This window comes from Echinops telfairi, unplaced genomic scaffold, assembly GCF_000313985.2.
Source record: "Echinops telfairi isolate 266 unplaced genomic scaffold, ASM31398v2 ScPeMD7_7458;HRSCAF=8496, whole genome shotgun sequence".
In the NCBI taxonomy this organism is placed as follows: Eukaryota; Metazoa; Chordata; class Mammalia; order Afrosoricida; family Tenrecidae; genus Echinops; species Echinops telfairi.
The window spans coordinates 43,858,502-43,878,566 of NW_022111358.1; the positions used below are offsets into that span (position 1 = coordinate 43,858,502).

At 60.8% G+C, this 20,065-nt stretch overlaps 1 protein-coding gene across 1 annotated transcript in view; it reads right to left on the minus strand.

Annotated features, from left to right (window-relative positions):
• SDK2 (sidekick cell adhesion molecule 2) overlaps positions 1–20,065 on the minus strand; it is a 291,898-nt gene that overhangs the window by 37,835 nt on the left and 233,998 nt on the right. Inside the window, exons 25-37 of the mRNA XM_030888129.2 lie at positions 17,318–17,555; positions 16,682–16,797; positions 15,285–15,474; positions 13,758–13,856; positions 12,847–13,041; positions 11,934–12,135; positions 10,860–10,963; positions 10,370–10,440; positions 8,669–8,804; positions 6,494–6,550; positions 5,013–5,114; positions 4,756–4,871; positions 1,927–2,113 (exon numbers count right to left, since the gene is read on the minus strand). Coding sequence (XP_030743989.2) covers positions 1,927–2,113; positions 4,756–4,871; positions 5,013–5,114; positions 6,494–6,550; positions 8,669–8,804; positions 10,370–10,440; positions 10,860–10,963; positions 11,934–12,135; positions 12,847–13,041; positions 13,758–13,856; positions 15,285–15,474; positions 16,682–16,797; positions 17,318–17,555 — 1,813 coding nt within the window. The remainder of the gene's footprint in view (positions 1–1,926; positions 2,114–4,755; positions 4,872–5,012; positions 5,115–6,493; positions 6,551–8,668; positions 8,805–10,369; positions 10,441–10,859; positions 10,964–11,933; positions 12,136–12,846; positions 13,042–13,757; positions 13,857–15,284; positions 15,475–16,681; positions 16,798–17,317; positions 17,556–20,065) is intronic.

A 20,065-nucleotide genomic window follows, 5' to 3' on the forward strand; every position in this document is an offset into this window, starting at 1 on the left:
TCAACATATGTACTAAAGTGCTGGACACAGATTGTGATGAGTTGTATGAGCCCCTAATAAATGATTATTAAACCAAAAAAAGAGCGTCCAGAGCTGTGCCGGCCTCATTCTGGTCCCCGAGTGCGGGTGCTGGGGCCTGTCATCGGGAGGCTGTGGCGTCAGGAGCCAGCGCCAGACACAGAGTCTCCGGAAGGGACATTTTCTTGGCAAGAGAACCCTGGATCCGCCGAGGCTTGGGGAGGAGGGCAGAGAGGAAGAGGAGGAAGATCTGACGGGGCGGTTATTGTCCAGCGCCTCCTCCCCACCGAGCCAGCTGGGCTAATCCTGGCCTGTCCGGCTGTAGCTCCCCAAGCCGGCATCCTGAGTGGTCTTTGAAGGAGGGCCATGAACTGGGGGGGGTGGGGGGAGGCTTTCCTGCCTCCCGCTGGCTGGCTAGACAGGACACGGGACAGAACACTCTGTCCTGCTGCTACGGCTACAGAAGCTTCCAGGCTCCCAGGGGCTTACATCCGGCTGAGGACACTGACCGAGTGGACAGGCCACGTGTACATTCGGCCTGGGCTCGGCCAGGGCCCTGGAGCCAGTTAGAGGGCAAGTGTCCCCTCCAACAAGGACCCCTTAGCTCTCCAGGTGAGTTCTGTGGAGCGAGAGACAACGGTGTTGGAAGCGGAGGTCAGAGGAAGGCAGGGAAAAAATACCCCATTCCATTCCACGAGGAGAATGCTGAGCGGGGACAGAGGGGTGGGCTGGGGCAGCAGCGACAGCCCAGGATGCAGCGTAACCCCTTGCTGGCCAGCTGGGGGACTCTGGGCAGCCCTGGCCTGCTCACCCCAGGTGTTCTGTGTACCCCAAACTCCAAACCCAGTTCCATTGAGTCGATGTCCACTCATAGCAGGGCAGAACTTCCCCCGTGAGTTACCAAGACGTAGCTCTTTAGGGGAGTAGAAAGCCTCATTTTTCTTCTGTGGAACAGCTGGTGGTTTTGAACTGCTGACCCTGTGGATCGCAGCTCAGTGCATCACCACTGCGCCACTCTGTGATAAACAGCCGAGAAGGAGCTACGGACATTCTCTGGAGTGTTCTGTGCACCGGTGGGTAGCAGACCCCAGCCCTGCGTCCCCCTCCCTTGTCACCCTTCCACGTCCCCAGCAAACTGCCTCGGCGCAGCAGGGGCTGCGAGCAGGAACTCATCCGGTGGCTGAAAGAAAGTTCACTGTCGTACTGAGAACGAACCCCAGAGACCTTACAGCCCCCCAGCCCTCTGTGGCCTGGCGACCACCCACCTCTCCCAGCCTGTGAGCCACCCTGCTTCCCTCTCATCATTCCAATCCCATCTAGCCGCCAGGCCTTTACACCCGCTGCTCCCCACGCCCGGGGGACACTCTCCCTCTAGGATGTGCTGTGTCTGGCCTCTTCTCCTCCCTTGGATCTCAGCTCAATGTCTCCCTTGCCATGAGCTTCCCAGACAGCCCCACCCCCCTCTTTACATCACCCACGCGAGCCCCACCGCAGGCCACGTCTTCTGTGGGCTTGTTTGTGATCTGCCTCCCTCACCAGGGTGGGGAGCCCACGGGTTTTGCCGACTGTCCTGTCCCCAGCGGCGTGGGCTCACGGAAGACTCTCAGTAAATATTTGTGGAGCAAACCAAGCCGGGGACACGTAAGGCAGGCAGGTTAGAACAAGGCAGGGGGATGTGGGCGGCCATGCCTGAACCACCTGCTTGGTGGGAGGCGGCCAGCGGCAGCTGCTCCTTCTAGCCCATCCAGGCTGCTCTTTGCTGCTGCCCTGGGCCTCTGTGGGGCAGCTCGGGGGGCCTGGGTAGCCCGGACCCCTGGGGTACAGAAGGAAGCTGCCTCCACTCCCCAACGAAGACCCAAGCCCTTCCACTCCTTGGTGCAGATCCGGCCCTCCCTGCCCCTCTCTCACCTGCTTGCTGGGTCTGGCCTTGGGTGGGTGTGCTCGGCGGCCCGTCCCCTGCGGCGTTGAAGGCGGTCACACTGACCATGTAGGTCATGTAGCTGGTCAGGTTCTTGAGCTTCACCCCATTCTCGGCCAGGAAGAGTGTCTTCACTCGCTCCGTGAAGTTCCGCCGCTGGGCTTCCCAGAAATAAATCTGTGGGCGAGGGAAGGAGACCGCTCAGCGGTCGGGCATCCCCCTGCCCTGGCTGGCTGCCCGGGCCTCCCAGGGCTCATGTGGCCCAGGGTGAGAAGAGGAGCCTCTGTTAAGCGACCAAGCTCTGCTGCCAACAGAAAGGCTGGGAGTTCAAGTCCACCGAGACGTGCCTCACAAGAAAGGCCTGGTGCTTTTGCAGAGGGCAGCCACAGACCACCCTCTGGGGCGCAGGTGTCCCTTGGAACTGAGCGTCCAGCCACTGCTTTGTTTAAGAGCTGTTCTAGGGGCGCGTCCAGAGCCATGGCTCAGACAGGTCTGGGTTGTCTGCTAGAGGCGGAAGGAACCCCATGAGGGCACAGACCCCCGTGTATCTCTGCAGGGCCTGAGGGATTTATAGGGCACTAGCACATAAGCCAGAGGAGCCCTGGTGGTGTCAGTGGTTACGAATTGGGCTGCTAACTGCAAGGTCGGCAGTTTGAAACCACCAGCCGCCACATGGGAGAAAGATGAGGCTCTCTACTCCCATAACAAGTTACAGTCTCAGAAATTCACAGGGGCAGTTCTACTCTGTCCTATGGGGACACTAGAGTTGAAGTCCACTCAGTGGTCGTGGGCTTGTTTTGTTAGCGGGAAACATAAGCTAGGAGCCTGGTAGCATGGCGGTGAAGCACGGAGCTGGCAACTGAGGCTTGAGCCCACCAGCCAGCCCTTCCGCAAGCGAAAGACCAGGCTGGCTACAGCCCTGGAGGCCCTGGGGCGGGGCTGCTCCCTCCTGTACGGTTGCTATGGGTGGGAATCTCCCTGACGACAATGGCTTTGTTTTTGTGTCACACCAACATTTAGGGAGACATGGGTCAGGTAGAAGGTGCCCGTGGGCAGTGTGGCGTGGACTGCACTGCCCAATCAGGGGCGCTGGGACAAGCGCCACATCCCTGGGGGGAAGGGAGGTGGGGAGCTGGATGGCAGTACAGAGTCACAGTGGGGGCTACAGTAAAGACCCCCACCTACCAGGATCAAAATGGTGCCAAGGTTGGGGCAACCTAGAGGACTGGGTGCTGCCCCTCCCCCGCGACTCAGCCTGCTTCCTTTGCTCCAGGATGGAGGAAGGTTTGAGGGCAGGAGCCCAGCACCTGTCTCCAACTGTTTCCCAGGCCACCTGGGAATCTCAGGTGTGGCTGGAGTGGGCGGGCCCAACCACATGGGGGTTTGATGGTCATTTGGCGCCATCTTCTGGCGAGAGAGGCTTCTGCAGGCTGCCGCCGCCCGAATCTCTCAAGGCCGAAAATAAAAACGGGGTGTTAACAGAAGGGACCCCCCCAGACGTGGCCCGCCGGAGCAGCAGTGAGGGGCCTTGTTGCTGTCACAGCCTTGCTTCTCTCCTCCCTTCCTGTTCAGACTTTTCTCCAATGGGTAGAGGGCTGTGGGGTGAGGGGCCCTGGATGAGCCATGGCTGATGATTGATTGATTGATTGATTGACTGGTTCACAGTAAACAACTCAAACCAGGACCTCGCTGCCCTTGAGTGGTTTCCACTGGCTGTTTTTTGGCTAGGAGATCGCCAGGCCTGTGTTGGGTTTTGAAACACCACCTGTCAGTTAGCAGGTGAGCCCTTGCCTCTGCCCCTGGGTGGATTCCTGCCAATGTGGTGCTCCAGGAAAGGTTAGGGTTCTCCAACATGTGGGTTTAACAAAAGGCGGGGGGTGTGGTGTGGGGGTGTGTGGGTCCTTTTGGGAGGTGTGGGTCCACCCAGAGGAACTTAGAAAGGAATGTCTCGTTCCCCAAACTTCTGACCTTGCAGTTAGCAGTCCAGGTGTAGCCACTACACCACCACCAACAGAGGCCCTTGGCTCCTTGGGCAAACCCCACTGCTACTCCTTGGCTCATGGCTCCCCCATGTGTTACAGGGTGGAACTGCACCATGGGAGCAATTTTTACTAACTGGCTGATTGGCCCCCTTGAAAACCATAGCCAGGAAGCCCCCAGTCAGCTCTGCTCTGTCCTACAGGGTCTCTGTGAAGGCAGGCGCACAGCACCTAGGGAAACAGACCGCCAGGAGTTTCTTCCTGGGCACCCCTGGGTGGATTCGAACTCTAACCTTTTGTTTCATGTAGGGATCTTAATTTGGAGCCCTGGTGGTGTGGGGATCACGCCTGAAGCTAACTGCAAGGTCAGCAGTTCAAAGCCACCAGCCGCTCTGCGGGAGAAAGACGAAGCTGTCTTCCCCTGCCAAGAATTACCATCTCAGATACACACAGCGGCGGTTCTATCCGTCCTAGAAGGTTGCTGTAGAGTTGGAATTGAGTTGGTAGCGGTGATTTTTGGTTTTATTTGGAGGGAGGGACCTTAATATTGTAATTATGATTAGCCACTTTGAGGGGTCTCAAATCAGGGCTGGGAGTTGGCAGGGCTCAGAAGGGCAGCTGCTCAGCCATGCTGCCAAGCTAGGTCCTGCCTGGGTTTCTGGTGCTGCAGGTGATGGGTGCTGGTGTCTATGCATGGCATGCCAGCAGTCACGGAGCAGGTCGACCAGAGTCCCCGAGCGTGAGCCGGGCTGGGAGGAGGCAGGCCTGGCCCCTCTCTGCTACCGCCCACTGACTACTCCCAGCCTCCCGCTGCCCCCCTTGGCCTGCGGGTGGCCCTACCTTGTACCCCTGGATGTCTCCATTCTGGTTCTCCAGCGGGGGTGGCTCCCAGGTCACGTCCAGCTGTGTGGCGGTGGCGCCGTGGATGGCCACATTTCGGGGCGCGGCGGTGGGCACTAAGGGGTGTGTGTGTGCATGGTGAATTAGGAGCCAGGGAGCTGGGTGAGGGAGGGCTGGGGTGGGGGTCCCCAAGTCCTATGTGCCCTGTGGTTGGATTCAGGAGAGGTGGGGGAGGTGGGGGACCCGGTGAGGCATACCTGCTTCCCCAACGAAGACCTCCTGGGGCGGGCTGGAGGGGCCCTCTCCCACGGCATTGTACACGCTCATCCGGATCTCATAGCGCCGGTGCTTGTTCAGGTCTGGGGGCGATAGGAGGTAGGTGGGGGCACACGGAGGTCAGAGCCCCCAGGGCTGGGAAAGAAGGGTGGGCTACATCCGCTCCTCTGGCTCCTTGTCAGAAGGTTGAGGTCACAGCAGGTAAGGGCAAACTTCCAATCAGGACGTGGGGCCGCCCTGGCCCAGGGTGATGGCAGAACTCACAGTCCAGATGAGGATATGTTTGAGGCCAAAGAGGGGGTGCTAGTAATATGTACGTGGGGCCACAGGTGGAACCCCAAGTGTGCCAGTCACTCAAGGATGTAAGGTCACTTGTCTGCCTGTCCTCCCATCTGCCAGCTCTCTGCACAGGGTGGGCATTGGGTGTGCTTCTGGGGCTCAGGGAACCCCATGTTTCTGCCAAGTTTGGGGTGCTGGGTGTAGCTCCAGGGCGGGAGCTGGGAGCGGCTGGCAGACCAGGAAAAGAGCCCTGGATGTCCCAGGCAGAGGCTTGGGAGATGGGCTGGTTGTGTGTCTCTCCTCCCTCAGGGGTCCCCTTGCCCTCTGGGGAACACAGGGCGCAAGTTTCAACTCTTCCACAGGAATGAGGGAATGTCACTCTGACTCAACCACCTCTGGAGCCCACATGGGCCTCCGGCTGATAGGAGAAGGGGAGGGAGAACCTGACCCCCAGAACCTGGGAAAAGGGGGTGTAGCAGGGGCATTTTCCTGGGGCCTTGGGGGGAGGCTGGTAAACCAAGCATCTGGAAGAGGGGGGTGTCTCAGGCTGGAAGATAAGGCCATGCCAACAGTTGCCCCACAAGCACAAAGCTTGTCACCCAACCTGGAGGCCCAGCAGCTCAGACCAGACCCGCTGCAGCGCAAGGACTAGGGAGCCTGGAACGCGGTGGCCCCGTTGTGCACACGGGGCTGAAGTGCTCCTGCCCTGTGCCATCTCCCTCACCGGGTGCAGACCAGACTACTGTGGTCTAGAGGGTTTTGTTGGCTGAGTTTGGGAGTGGATCGCCTGTCTTCTGCATCTAACTCAGCCTGGACGTGTCACGGAAGTCTGTTCACCATCTGAGCAGCAGGTCACCTACTCCCCCTTCCCAGCTGCCGACAGTTGGAGGGAGGTTGGGAATGAAACCCAGATCTCCCAGGTGCGAGGCGAGGATTCTACCACTGAGCCACCCTGCATTCAGACACGCCCTGCCCCATCCACGCAGGAGCTTGGAGGGACTTGCCAGCCACCGCCTAGCTTTCTGGGATTTCGGGAAAGTCATGTAGCCGAAGGACTGCCCTGGTCCTCAGACACACTCAGAGGCCACCCCCACCCCACCCCCTGGCGGAGCAGCACATGGGGTTGCAGGGGTGGGGGTGGGGAGTGGGAGGCATGGTGGGAACCCCAGGCCCGGAGACTTACTGTCCAGCTCGTACTGCGTGAGGCTGGGCCGACTCAGGTTCCGCGTGGAGTACAGGGCTATGGGGGGGTTGGGGTGCGGGGGCCGGGTGAGACAGCAGACAGTGCAGGTTAGTATACACACATAACACATTCCACAGAGAAGCACCAATGCAGGCAGGGGAGGGATGTGGGGACAGGAGAGAGAGGGTGCTCTAGCCGGCCAGGCCACTGATGGGCAGCGGGAATCAGGCCAGATGGCAGGACCCTGAGGAACCAGGGTGGTGGTGGTGGGGCAGGTAGGAAAGCAGGTGGCTGGGGACAGTGCTACTCTCATTCTTGTCTGCCCATGCTCTTGCCTGGCCTGATGTCCCCAGAGCCCAGCATCCCTGAGGGGGTGGGGAGAGCCCTCTAGCTCCAAGGAGCTCCCTTGTTTAAAGAGAAATACGGGTGCCATTAATTCTCTCATATGAACCAGAAACTACTTTACTGCAAGAAATACGGCTGTATTATAACAGGCCATATAAAATCACAACCATCAGTACACGTCTGGGGGAAAGAGAGAGAGCGAGCGAGAGAGTGAGCGAGCTGGAGAGAAGGCGGACTGCTGGCTGGGTGAAGACCGAGTTTTCCCATTAATATTCCTTTGCTCCACGATCAGTCATCTTGTCTACGGACGCTCTCCGGAAGACAAAGCCCAAAAGGGTTCAGAGAATTACGAGTGGAAAAATCAGAGTTGAGAGGGTCTTAAAATGCTCCTCCTCTCCTGCTTGTCTGTTTTCATGAGTGGTCCTGGCACCCACCCAAGTCCCATGGCCTCCTGGCCCTCCTCCCCCACAGCCAATCACAGAGCTTGGTGCTACTCCCGCCCATACGGCCCCTCAACCCACTGCCAGCCTACCATCCGGGTCCCAACCCTACCTTCTGTCTACATTACTGCAAGAGCTTCCCTGGGGCTCCCTTGTCTTGGGGCCCCCACTGCCACCACACAATAGCCTACCCCCCCTTCCCTTGCTTGGAAGCTCGGGGCTGTCCTCTCTCCCTGGGACCCCTGTTGGACCCCTGCTCGCTCTGGTCACAGAGGCAGGCTGGTTTCTGAGGAACAGGAAGGGCCCCGGAGCTCTGCCCCTTGGGCATGACTAGGGAGGAGTCTGGCCCCTCTCAGGCTCTATTCTCTGCTCCCACAGGCCCTGTGGACATTCTGGTTGTCTGCCCCCCCCCCTTCTGTCTGGGTGACCTGGAATCATGTTCCGAGGTCACCAAGACCAGGCTGCCTGGGGCCCAGAGGAGAACTATCCCCTAGGGGTTTCCAGGCTGTAACCTTGACAGAGAGGAGTCCTGGTGGAACATTGGGCTACCCTTGGGGCTGCTACCAGGAGCAAGGCCAGGAGTTCAAAGCCACCAGCTGCTCCGATGGAGAAAGATGAGGCCTTCTACTCCGGGAACTCCCCCAGGGATACTTCTGAGCCAGAATCAACTCGTCGGCTGTGAGTTTGGGCATTAATCTCTAAGTAAGCAGGTGGCCAGGCCTTTCTTGGGTGCGTCCACTGGGTGGGTTCGAACCACAAACCTTTAAGTTCCTTCCGCCCGGGGCCCTCCTTCAGGGTTATCTCACTGCCACCTAGTCCATTCCAACTCACAGTGAGCCGACAGGACAGGGCAGAACAGCCCCTGTGGGCTCTGAGGCTGAAGACGGTGGTGGGGCTGAAAGCCTCCTCTCTCTCCAGGGGAGCAGCTGGTGGTTCACGGCCCAAAGGCTCCTCCCTCGTGGATCAGGGGCCCTGGCTGTACAGTGGGAGACCCGCTGGGCTGCTCACCGCTAGGTCAGCAGTTCAGAAACACCAGCTGGCTGCTATGCCCCTAGAGAGTTCCCGTCTCGGGAACCCACGGGGCAGTCCCTCTGGTCCCCCTGTCGCGGTGAGGCAGAAGCCACACCATGGCAGAGAGTGTGGTCTGTTTGTTGAGGGGTGGCATTGCTTTCGGTGTGATGTGACCCCCCGGGGCTACGCCAGCCAGCAGGAGCTCAACACCCTTCTCATGGAAGGAGGGGGCTGAGGCCTCAGGGTTCACGTCGCAGGGATCTGGGGCGTCCAGAAGGTAAAAACCCAGAGGGGGGGCCCGGAGAAGAGTTGAAGGTTGGTCTCCCCGGATGGAAGCGCTCCAGCGCCCGCCCCGGCCCGCCCCGGCGCTGTCACTCACAGGTGAGCTCCGCCCACTTGGCGCCCGGGTGGTGGATGGCGCGCAGCGTGAAGCCCCGCAGCCCGTCGTAGAGCAGCTCCCGGTAGCGGATGCGGAAGCCCAGGAGGATGCCATTGATCTTGTCCTCGGCGGGCGGCTGCGGGGGGGTGGGGGGACAGGAGGGCAGGGCGGAGTGGGCGGGGCCGTCGGGTGGCTATTCGGGCCCCGCCCACTGCCCCTCCCGCTCCCCCGCCTCCTGGGCCCCTAGGAGCGGCCTCACAAGAAGGACCCCAAAGCTGGACGCACCGCGGTGGAGTCGATGATGCTGACTCACCGCGACCCCGTAGGGCAGGGTAGAACTGCCTCTGTAGGTTTGCCAGATCGTAACGCGTTACAGGTCAGAAAGTCTCAGCTTTCTCCCGAGCGGTGGCTGGTGGTTCCGAACTGCTGACCTTGTGGCTAGCAGCCTGCTAGTCACTGCAGTGTCCCCTGGGAGGCAGGGCAGGGCAGGCCCACTTCATGATGAAGCAGGGAACCTCATGAGGCTCAGGGAGGTCCGGGGACTCATCCAAGATCACACAGCAAGGATAGTGTCTGCCTAGCTGGTCAGTCACCCCAAACCTGCTGGGTCTTGGGCTGCCCACCGGCAGACATTTTCTGTAGCACCTGGGAGCTGGCCTGGTGTCTGCTGCTCAGCATGGGTACACACGGGAGCGTACCCACATGTATGTGTACACACACACACACACACACACACACACACACACACACACACACACACCATCTTGTCCTTTACTTTCAGCTCAGGGAGAAGGTGGAAACTTCTTTTTAGGACCCTCTGTGAGAACCTGCTGAAGATGCAGTTTCCTCCCTGCCCCACCCTAGTCCCCCCATCCCCCCGTTTTTTATGAGCTTTCTATTGCCTCCCCAGCTGCCCTGGGGCCTCAGTCCCTTCTGCTGCCACTGTCATATCAGGAATGTCTTGGGTGGGTGGGGGGGCGCTTCCCTGGCTAGGGAAGGGGTTGAGGGGGGTCCCTTCTGCTTTCCCTTTGAGTGCTTTGCCCCTGGGGGGGTTGTATGCAGCACAGGCTGGTTCTGCCCCTCAGGGCCTCTGTGGTAGCCCTGAAAGGCATGGCATGCAGGGGCCCGTCTTAGGCAGGACGGCTTGGCCGAGTGGGCAGTGCCCAAGAGAGGGGGTAGCTGGGGAGGGGAGGCTCCCTCTCCCTTGACAGTGGGTGCTTGTTCATGGGGACAGGCACACACACAGCACGCACACACACCCACACACACATCCCGCACTATACCAGGGGCTGGCCTCTTTACTAGAAATCCTTTCATTGACCAGTCGGGAGCCCTTGGGCCCTGAAGACATTAAGCATTTTCATGCCCCAGTACTTAGTGACCCCAGGTCAAGGTGGCCCTGTCTCTGACTAGCCGTGGGGCGGGTGGTCATTCACATCACTCCCCAGCCTCTGTCCTCATCTGCAGAGGGGCTGGGCCCATCCCTGTGAGCTGAATTGTCCGGAGAGTAGGATGGTGTGTACGTGTGCCTGCTGTGTGTGCATGTCTGCTTGTGTGCACCTGTGTGTGTGCATGTCTGTGGGTGTAGCCGCGCTCCCTCTGTGTGCCCTGGGGGTGGAGACGGCTGGGCCATGGGCTTCTGACCCAGCGGGGCACTTCTGGGCTCTTGGAGGGCCTCAGCCCACCCTGAGCCCCACCTACCTGCCATCGGATGAGCACAGACGTGGTGGTGTGGGGCAGCACCGACAGGACCGTGGGGGCTTCGTCTGGAGCTGGGGAGCGAGGACAGTGGGCTCAGGACCTCTGGCAACCCCCGACCCCTGGGGACCAGAACATGCAGTACTGGTCCCTCCCTCCCTTCTCCAGGACCCAATTTCTGCGGGGGAAGAATGCAGGTGGAGGGAGTGAGGTCTGGGTACCAGGGGCTGCAGCTTCCCTCTGGCCCTGCCCATGTGTCCACCTTGTCCCTCCCTGTCCACCCCTGTCCACCCCTGGCCATCCACAGAGCTTGGCGGATGTCAGAGAAGGCATGGCCTTGAATGGTGACCCATGCCCAACCTCTTTAGAGCGCTGTCCAAGGGGTGCAGATAAGGGTCCCAGCAGGCCTGGTGCCCCTCCACCACCCCGCCCCCCCCAATCTCTGCAAGCCTTTCTCACAAAGGCAGTGCCCAGGAGGCATGGGGGTACTGACCAGCCTGCAAGGTGGTCAGCGATTCTGACTCCTCACTGAACTCGCTGTCCCCAATGTCATTGGTGGCCTTCACCCGGAACTTGTAGGAAGTGAAGGGCTTGAGCCTATGGGAGAATATGGGTGGCCCCGTGAATGCCCCCTCCAGGCTCACGACCCTGTCCCTGTCTTGGGAATGATGGGGTCAGGCTCCAACCCCACACACAGGTGGGGCCCAGCTACCTAGGGGGCAAAGTGGGTCCCTAGTGCCCCTGCCACCCCTCCAACTGTGCCAGCTTGGAGCGTGGCCTCTCCTTTCTCCCCAGCAGTGAGCCTCCCCTAAGGGCAACCGGGCACAGGACCCAGGGGGCTGTGTGTGGTGAGGGTGCCCTGCCCACTGGAGCAGACCCTCCCTGCCCAGAAAACCTGCCCTTTGGATTTACTGCTGGGTGGAGGGGCTAGAAGTTTTGCTCAGAACCCCCAGTCTGCGGGTGGGAATTTGAGAGGGAACTGAGGCTTGAAACTGGGCTCTCTTGTTAAAGACAGAGCGCCAGCTTCCCTCCTTAATGGGGGGCATCGAGGACTTCAGTAGAGGGAACTTCAGACAGCCATCATTAAGAGGAAGTCCTAATAGAGAGAGAGAGGGAGGGGGAGACAGGTGGGAGAGAGAGAGAGGAAGGAGTGGGCAGAGAGGTGCTTGTAGGGGGAGGAGGGAGAGGTGAGAGGGGAGTGGGTGAGGGCGGTGGAGGTGGGGAGACAGAATGGATTGGAAAGGCCTGTGGGTGATCAGAGCTCGGGAAGAGGGTGTGGGTGGAGGGAGAGGGGAGAGGAGCCCGAGAGCTGGAGGGAGATGCCAAGAGGCCTAGGAGCTTGGAGACCAGGAGGGCCCGAAGGAGAGGGAGGGGCTGACTGGGAAGGCAGAGAGCAGACTGGGGTGGGGTGGGGAGGAGTTGAGAGAAGAAGATGGGGAGAAAGGGCGGAAAGAGGCATGTGGACTGGGTGGGTGCTTAGTGCTGCAGCAGTGGAGGCAGCCGGGCTGGGGGTCTTCCCAGCGCCCCCTGCCCCAGGGGCCAGCGGGTGGGGAGGGGCGACACTCACCTGTCCACCAGGAAGGAGGAGGCATTGTGGCGGACTGAGGCAGAGTGCAGGACCCACTGGCCGCTGGGCAGCTCACGCATCTGGACGCTGTAGTAGCGCACGGGGGACAGCCCATCGCTGCCCGGCTCCCAGGACAGCAACACGCTGCGAGCCTGCACGTCCTCCTGCCGCACTGTTGGCTTGCTGGGCGGCTGCGGGCGGTCTGGGGGGCAGGGGTGGAGGGTGCCCGGTGAGCTGGGCATCCCAGACAGAGGGCCAAAGACTGCCAGCTCTGGGCCCTGCCTGAGACATGCAGATGGGGACCGGCCCTGTCCCTGGCAGCATGGGGCTGGCCCCTGGGTCCTCAGCCCCTTGGCTGGCTGCCCTGTGGCAGCGCTGAGACAGCTAGACAGGCCTGTCCTGGGTGGTGGGGGCCATCCTGCCTCCTGCAGGAGGTCAAGCGGCGTCCCTGGCCTCCCTGAAAGTTCTGAAGCTTAAGAGTGTCCCTCTACATTGCCAGGTGTAGGGGCACACTGCTTAACCACAGTCTTTTTATTGGGGGTGGGGGCACGTTTCCTAAAAGTCTGTGTCACGTAAATCCTTGTCTCAGGCCTGCTTTGGGGGAGGGGGAACCCAGCCTCCGGGGGCAGCCTGAACGCTAGACCCTGGACAGCGCCCTTGGCAAGCGTCATGGGCCAGGGCCAAGGAGATGGCTACTTCCCATCCTTCTAGAACACCATAGTGGGCTCTTAGGGAGGGGAGCCCCTCACCCCCCAGGCCCACTCTGGAAACCCAACTGGACCCCAGGGTCCATTCAGACCAGAGACCGCATGACTCCCCAGCTGTCCCCCCGAGCACTTTGAGCATCTGCTTTGGCCGGGCTGCCCCTGTTGCTGCTGCACCCCTATGCCTCCCAGTCCCTGGGGCCGGTCACCTCTCTTCTCTGTGGTCACCACCAAGGCCTCTGCGGCCTCTCCCCAGCCCTTGCGGGTCTGGGCCGTGATGCGGAATAGGTAGACAGCCTCGGGCTTGAGGCCGGTGGCCGTGTACTGCCGGGCGCTGGGGGCCAGCACCTCCACGGTGGCGGCACTGGCTGTGGTGGAGTTGAGCCGGTGTGTGATCTGGTAAGCTGTGGGGAGGGAAACAGGGATAGAGGCAGGTGGAGCTGGCAGCCGGGACCACGCAGCTTCAGGACCTGCCTATGGCTCACCTGGCCACCTGGGCCCCAGATACTCAGGGTACTGCACACACAGGGTCTATGAGCCGTCTAACAGCCCCAGGTGAGGGGACACGCTAGGGTTTGACTCTCTCCTCCCCACCCTCAGGGGGAAACTTCTGAAGGCAGGCAATGGCGTTGGTCTGGGGTGGGCACTGCAGGACCTGGGACTGGAGACCCTGGAGCATGGGCAGTCCATGTCCACAGGCTTGGAGGGAAGGCCCCTCCCACTCTGTGTGTCTTTTCTTGATAGGTGTGTATGTGTGTGTGTGTGTTAGAGAAAGAACGAGCGAGCGAGAGAGATTTCTGAATACGAAATGATGCTTTGTCTATTGGCAGTCCCTTCCCCCTGCCCCTCTGCCCCATGTTCTCAGCTCTGTTCTCAGCATCCCACTATGCTGAGCTGGCTGGCACACCCGCACCTGGCCAGGCTCGGGCAGCGTAGCCGTGGCCTGCCAGATGGCCCGTGGGCCTTGGTGGTGCAGAGACACCAGCGCTCCCTCGGGGGCCTGAGCTTCCAGCCTGAGAAAGCAGCTGGAACAGGGTTCTGGGGAGAATCAGGTATGTGGGGGCAGGGCCCTGAGTCCCTCCCTGACATCCCCACCAGCTGGGCCAACAGGAAGGCTTACCCAGAATGATGCCGTTGGGGGCGGCGGGCGGCTGCCAGATGAGCCGCACAGACGTGGTCCTCACCTCAGGGAACAGGATGCCCATGGGTGGCCCAGGCACTGTGGGGGACAGAGGACAGTGAAGCTGCTGGTCAGCCCCCACCCCCACCCCTACCTGTCTCCTGTAGAGCAGCTAGCCATGGACAGACTGGGCTCAGGGCTCAGTGGGCTTGTGCAGAGAGCAGCCGGGGGCCTGAGCTGCTGGGATGGGTTTAGGGAGGCTTGGACCCTCAGCAGGGGCATTGGTGGCAGCAATGGCAGGGCCCTGGGGCCTGCTCCTTGGGATGTGCCTGGGCCTTCGGAGGTCCAGCCCTGGTTGCCACCCAGCATGCCCTCCCCATCGGGCGAGGGACTGTGGGGTGAGGGGACATGCCTGCCTCCAGCCCACCACCTCTTCCTAAAATCACAGAACTCCAGAGATCTCTGATCGCCCCCATCCCCCCCAAAACAAACCTGTTCCAAACCCACTGGTGGCCTGTGGACTCTGACTCCTGACAAGGGCCGAGTAGAACTGCCCCACACGGTCTCCGAGGGGGTTCTATGGAAGCCCTCGGAGGGGCTGCTGAGTTCAAACCACCAGCTTTCAGGTTGGCAGCCAAGCGCTTCCCCCCAACCCCAGCGGGGTCTGCGGGGGACCCACCCATGGTGGGTGGTGCTGTGGGTGTGTGCACCACCAGCTGTGCTGGATTTGGGGCGTGGAAGGGGGCTCAATGTCACTATGGGGGGGGTAGGAGAATGGGGTGGGGATAGCGGGGCTGGGGTGGGGTAACTCCCTGGGCTGCTGCTTTCTATCTCAGAAGGCCAAGAAGTCTGAGAATTCTAAATCTGAACTTGGCTTTCCAGGTCATTAGGAGAGTGTATTTATCAGGGCAGGAGAATAGAATGTGTTTAATTTAACAGGTCATTAGCTTGATTTATAACTCGCGAAGGCACAGACACCGGGTGGAGGGGCTTCCTTCTGTACTCTTGTTGGCCCCTGCAAATATTTGTGGTGGGCAGCAGGTGGGTGTGTGACGGGGAGCTGTGGGGTGCAGTACAGATCAGCTGCCTGTGGGGCACTCTATAGCTGGTGCGGATGCCTGCCGGGCCCGTCCTTTCCTCTAAGTGGGACCTGGTGCCTGGGAAGCACGAAACCTCCCCTCCTGTGGTCTTGAACTCAGAGCCACTCTGCCCCTGGCTGAAGAGAGATCGGCAGGGATGCCAAGTTCAGATTCCAAGCTTGTATCCTGAGAGGGCCAGATGTCCCATGGCTCTGGGCTGTATTAGGGGTATGGTCGACCACAAGCTGAAGGGTCAGCAGTTTGGATCCTGCCCAGAGGTGCCTCAGAAGAGAGCCTTGGTGACCTGCTGCTGAAAGGTCACAGCCACAAATGGCCCACCCCTGGTCACAGCACAGTTCCACTCTGCATGGCTGCTCGCCGGCCCCTGTCTGGCTCCTGTTGGCAGTGTGCTGGGTGACTGCCCCAGGCTGGCCGCACCCAGACTCACCGTCATCCAGCGTCCGCTCCAGGATGGGCGGGTGGCTGGGGCTGCCGTCGCCGACACGCGTGAAGGCCAGCACCCGGATCTCATAGAGCACGTACTTGCCCAGGCCGGCGAGCTGGGTGCTGCGGGAGGAGTTCCCGTCCACCAGCCAGAAGCGGGGCTGGGCGTCGGAATCCTTCTCCTTGTACACCACCTGCCAGAGCGGGGGTTTGGGGGTAGGGGGGCAATGAGGGCCGGGGGCTCGGCCTTGCAGCGCCCCTCCCCGGTTCCGGCTCCAGGAGTGAGGTGGGCAGACCGGGCAGTGCTGGCCAAGAAGGTTGGGAGATTTATCGACTGCCCTGAAGCACACACAGGTCTGTCTCGGAAGAAGTACGGTCAGGGTGCTCCCTTAGAAGCGAGGATGGAGAGACTTGGTCTCATGTTCCTCGGGCATGTAATCGAGACAGACCAGTCCCTGGAGAAAGGACATCGTGCTTGGTAAAGCGGAGGGGCGGCAAGAGAGAGGAAGGCTCTCGGCAAGATGGACTGACACCCATTGTGCTCAAACATCATGACAAGGGTGAGGGCGGTGCAGGCCTGGGCAGCATTTCACTCCTCTGTGCAGACGGCTGCTGGGGTCAGCCCCGACAACTGCGGCACCAGCCCACACATCACCGTACTGCATGTACCCCTGCCAGTGAAATGGGTGCTGTCTTTTATCACAATCTTTCTCAAACCATGTCACAGCAAGGACACCCCCCCCACCAAGTGTCTTGTCTAACTGTTCTGGTTGCCGCTGTCCCAGTACTCTGTAAAGCCCACACTTCCTGTAAGTGCTCTTTCCCCGCTAGGCTAGACGAGGACTGAGCTCAGTGATACTTGGGCGAAGACTTTGGTTCAAGGTTCAAAGACTCCCCCTCAGGGTGGTCTTTGGCAGTCTTGGGAGTGGCGGCTCATCTGGCCTCCGCCTGGACCCGACCATACTTGGGTTCTTGGAGTGGTCTTGTCCCCCGGGTGAGGAGGGGTTGCAAAGCCATTTGCATGGGGGCTGGGCCATCGGACGGGCTCACAGTCAGGGTTAGACGGCTCCTTGGGGATCCCCAAGGTGGGGCTGAGCTGAGTCGAAGGCCACCCAGAGTGGACGCCACTTATGCTTCCCAGCTTTCGGGGGGCTGACCACGCCTGTAGGCAGGGCTCAGGGAAGATGATGGAGGCAGAGAACCCAGAGTGAGGCTTGGGGCTGGGAGGTGGAGCAGAGACCTGGGAGCTTTTCTACCCTTAGGAGAGAACGGGGAGAGAGGAGACAGAGGCCCGTGCCGATGCTCTGTGTCCCTTCCAGGGATCACAGGACATTGCAGCTCCGATGGGGACCCGGGAGCAGAGACTCCCCCTGCTCCTCCTCCTCCAGGGTGCAGACCCACCTTGTAGCCCAGCACGAGCCCGTTGCGGTCAGCCTCAGGGACCTCGTTCCAGCGCACCAGCACGCTGCTGGAGGTGGTGGCCAGCGCGGACACGTTCGTGGGGCCAGAGGAAGGGACTGTGGGGGAAGAACGTGGAGAGGAAGTCAGAGCCTCAGGTGCACCCTCGGGTGGGGAGACTCATTGGGACCTAGTGCACATGGCTTGGGGCTTCCGACCCTCCCTCCCTATTATCTGCTGCTTGGGCTACCTCCACCCCAAGCTTGCCTTGCTTGGCCCGGTTGCTGTTTGAACAGAGCTATCCGTGGGCCATGTGGGGCGGGGGTGGGGGCAGTGGCCTGTGGGCCGGGGACTCTTGCTCTGTGTGTGACCTTGTGAGCTTCTCTAGACTGTTTGAGAGCAAGCCCTTTCTGGATGCTCCATCTGAGGCTCGGAGATGCTGTGGGGTGTCGGGGTGGAGGCCCTAGGCTGCCCGCTTTCCTGCAGTGGCGGGGCGGAGGGGGTGGGCGGGGAGCAGGTGTCGGGGACAGGTGGATGCCCACAGAGGAACATGAGCTCCAGCTACTTTGGGGACGCTAGCTCCAGTCTTTGGCTCCCTGGAGGACAGAGCCGTGGTGGGGTGGGGAGCCGGGGGCTGACCTGACTCTCGGGTCCTGCCCACCACCGCCTGGCTCCAGGGCCCGCTCCCGATGGCATTGAAGGCCTGGACCTGGACGCGGTACTCGGCCCACTCCTCCAGGTCCTCGATGACGTACTCCCGCCCCACGCGGTCGTGGATCACGTGGCTCAGCGTCTTGCCGCGGCCGTCCAGCCGGCTGTACTTGATCTTGTAGCCCACCGACTCGGGGTTTCCATTGTATTCCATCTCCGGGAGGGGCTGGGGCAAGGCAGCGGGGGAGCTCCTGTGAGACCAGCCCTGCCCTCTGAGGGGCAGGCACCGGGCCTCCTCCTTCTGGGGAGCCTTCAGGATGGACACCACCCTCTTGCCTGGCCTGTAGCACCCAGGTGAGGAGCGGTGGAGGCGGATTAGCTGGTATACCTGCCTCTCACCTGTCTCTCTGCTCTGGCCCCTGAGGGCAGCATGGACCAGGGGCTTCACAAAGCTTGTGGAGAGGAAATTCCATTCTCTTGCCACCCCATGTTCCCCATACTCCTCCCCATCCTTCACCAGCTATATTGCGGAGCCTCCAGGGAGCGCAACTGCCCAAACACTGGACCCCCAGCAGACACGGCGGCGGTTTCGGCCCATGTAGAGGCCCCTCGGAAGAAAGGCCCGGTGATCCGCTTCTCAAAGGCCAGAGCCCCCAAAACCCCAGGGAACACTTCCTTGTGACTGACAACACATCCTTCTCTATGGGCCCTGGAGGACCTTCCCCCTGCTACCCACCCACCAAAGCACCCACTGTGGCCCTGGCCCCTCTACTGCCAGGCTGCCACCAGCCACTTCTGCCCATGACTACATCAGCCCTAGTCTCAGCTCCTGCCTGTCCTTGGAGAAGCGTGCTTGGGGAGGGGACATCCTGAGCAGGGATGGGGCACACCAGGCACTGGAAGGAAGTCCTTCCTTCCGGCTGACCTCAGTCCCTCCAGCTGTATTCCCAGCCTCTTCTGGTGCCTCAGCAAACAGAACACACAGGTCCCGTCACTGGCTGATGAACTCCTCGGGGCTGATCAACAGAGGGGAGGGGGTAGTGGGGGGCACTTGGGTCTGGGAGCCAGGAGCCAGGCACACGGTCCTCCTCAGAGAGTGACAGAGCTGGAGTGCCCACAGCCCCTTCCTTACCCCACACCCTTTTCTGCCTCTCCTGTCTGACTTCCACACTGTCTGCTCACCCCCAGCCCCGATCACTGGCTATCACGGCCCTGAGCCCAAGGCCATGATGGCGGCTGATGGAGCCCGAGGAGCAGGACCCAGCTGCCTGCCCCATACCCGTGAAGGGAAGGGGCCTCCCACCATTAACCGACTGACCAGTGCCAGGGGCCTGAGGGGCACAGTGATTGTCCTCTTTATACCCCTGCAGCCCCCTGGGGTCTCTTCAAACTTTCAGAGCTCAGAATGCTTAAAGGAAGATGGAAGGAGGGTAGGAGAGCCAAGAGCAGGCTGGGAGCTGGGCCGGCAGTAAGGTGAGGATGCTGATGGGTGCTCAGGGCCTCCATAGCCCAGGCTGGGCCATGATGGACTGACAGTGCCCAGAGTCCTTCCCTAGCCACGGTGACCTTTCGTCTGAGCCCTGGTGGCTTGGTGGTTCGGGTTCAGGTTGCTAACAGACAAGTGAGCAGCTCTGGGGCTCTGTTTCCGTAGAGACGGATGCTGCTGTTGAGTGGCAGGTCACCTGCAACTCACATGACAGAGCAGAGCTTCCCAACTCACCGTCTCCACCGGTGCAGATGGCCAGGGCCGCTGACTTTCTGGTTGCTGGCTCTCTGGTTCAACAAATGCGCTCACTGCCCTGGAGTGGACGCAACTCACAGGGACCCTGGAGGACAGGGCAGAACTGCCCCTGTGGGCTTTTGAGGCTGTAACTCTTGATGGGAGTAGAAAGCCTCTTCTTTCTCCCAAGGAGCGACTGGTGGTTTTGAACTGCCAACCTTGCTGCTACCAGGCCTTCTGGCGAGCAGCTAGGAACTTTACCATGGTGCCAAGACGGGGCTCCGAGATCTGGTCAAATGATACCAAAGGAGACCCAAGTCCACCAGTGGGCAGTTAGTTCCCAGGATGGAGTCGAACCGCCCCAGAGGGTGTCCAGGGCTGGGAGTCTTCCTGGACACAGATGGCCTTGTTTTTCTCCCTCGGAGCAGCTGGTGGGCTCAAACCGCCCATCTTCTTGGTTAGCTGCTGAAACCCTGCACTCCCCGGCAAGTCCTGGGGGACAGTGAGGCTCTCAAACCTTTGAGGGTGCCTCACAGTGGGCCCAGCCACAGCCCGAGCCTTGTCCTGTGGGATTCGTGGGATCTTCAGGGGAAGAAAGAGGCTGGGGACCCTCAGTGGGAGGACTGGAGATTCACCCATACAACCCCCCAGGATCAGTCCTGCTCTGGTCTATAGGTTCGCCCTGGTGATGTCGTGGTTTCTCTTTGGGCAGCTAACCTCAGGGTGTGCAGTTTGAAACCACCAGCCGCTCCCCGGGAGAAACAGGGCTGCCTTCTCCTGTCAAGAGTGACAGCCCCAGAAGCTCACGGGGCAGTTCTACCCTGTCCAGTCCTGTGGCTCTGTGTGAGTGTTCGCTCGAGGGCAGTGAGGGAGTTTGTGGGCAGGATGGCCTCTGGGGCAGGGAGTGGTTGGTGAAGTAACCAATGGGACCAGCCAGGCCGGAGGCAGTCCCCACACACCATGCTTTCTAGGAGCACCTTCTGCTCAGGGGGACAAGGAGAGGCCAGCCAGACAGG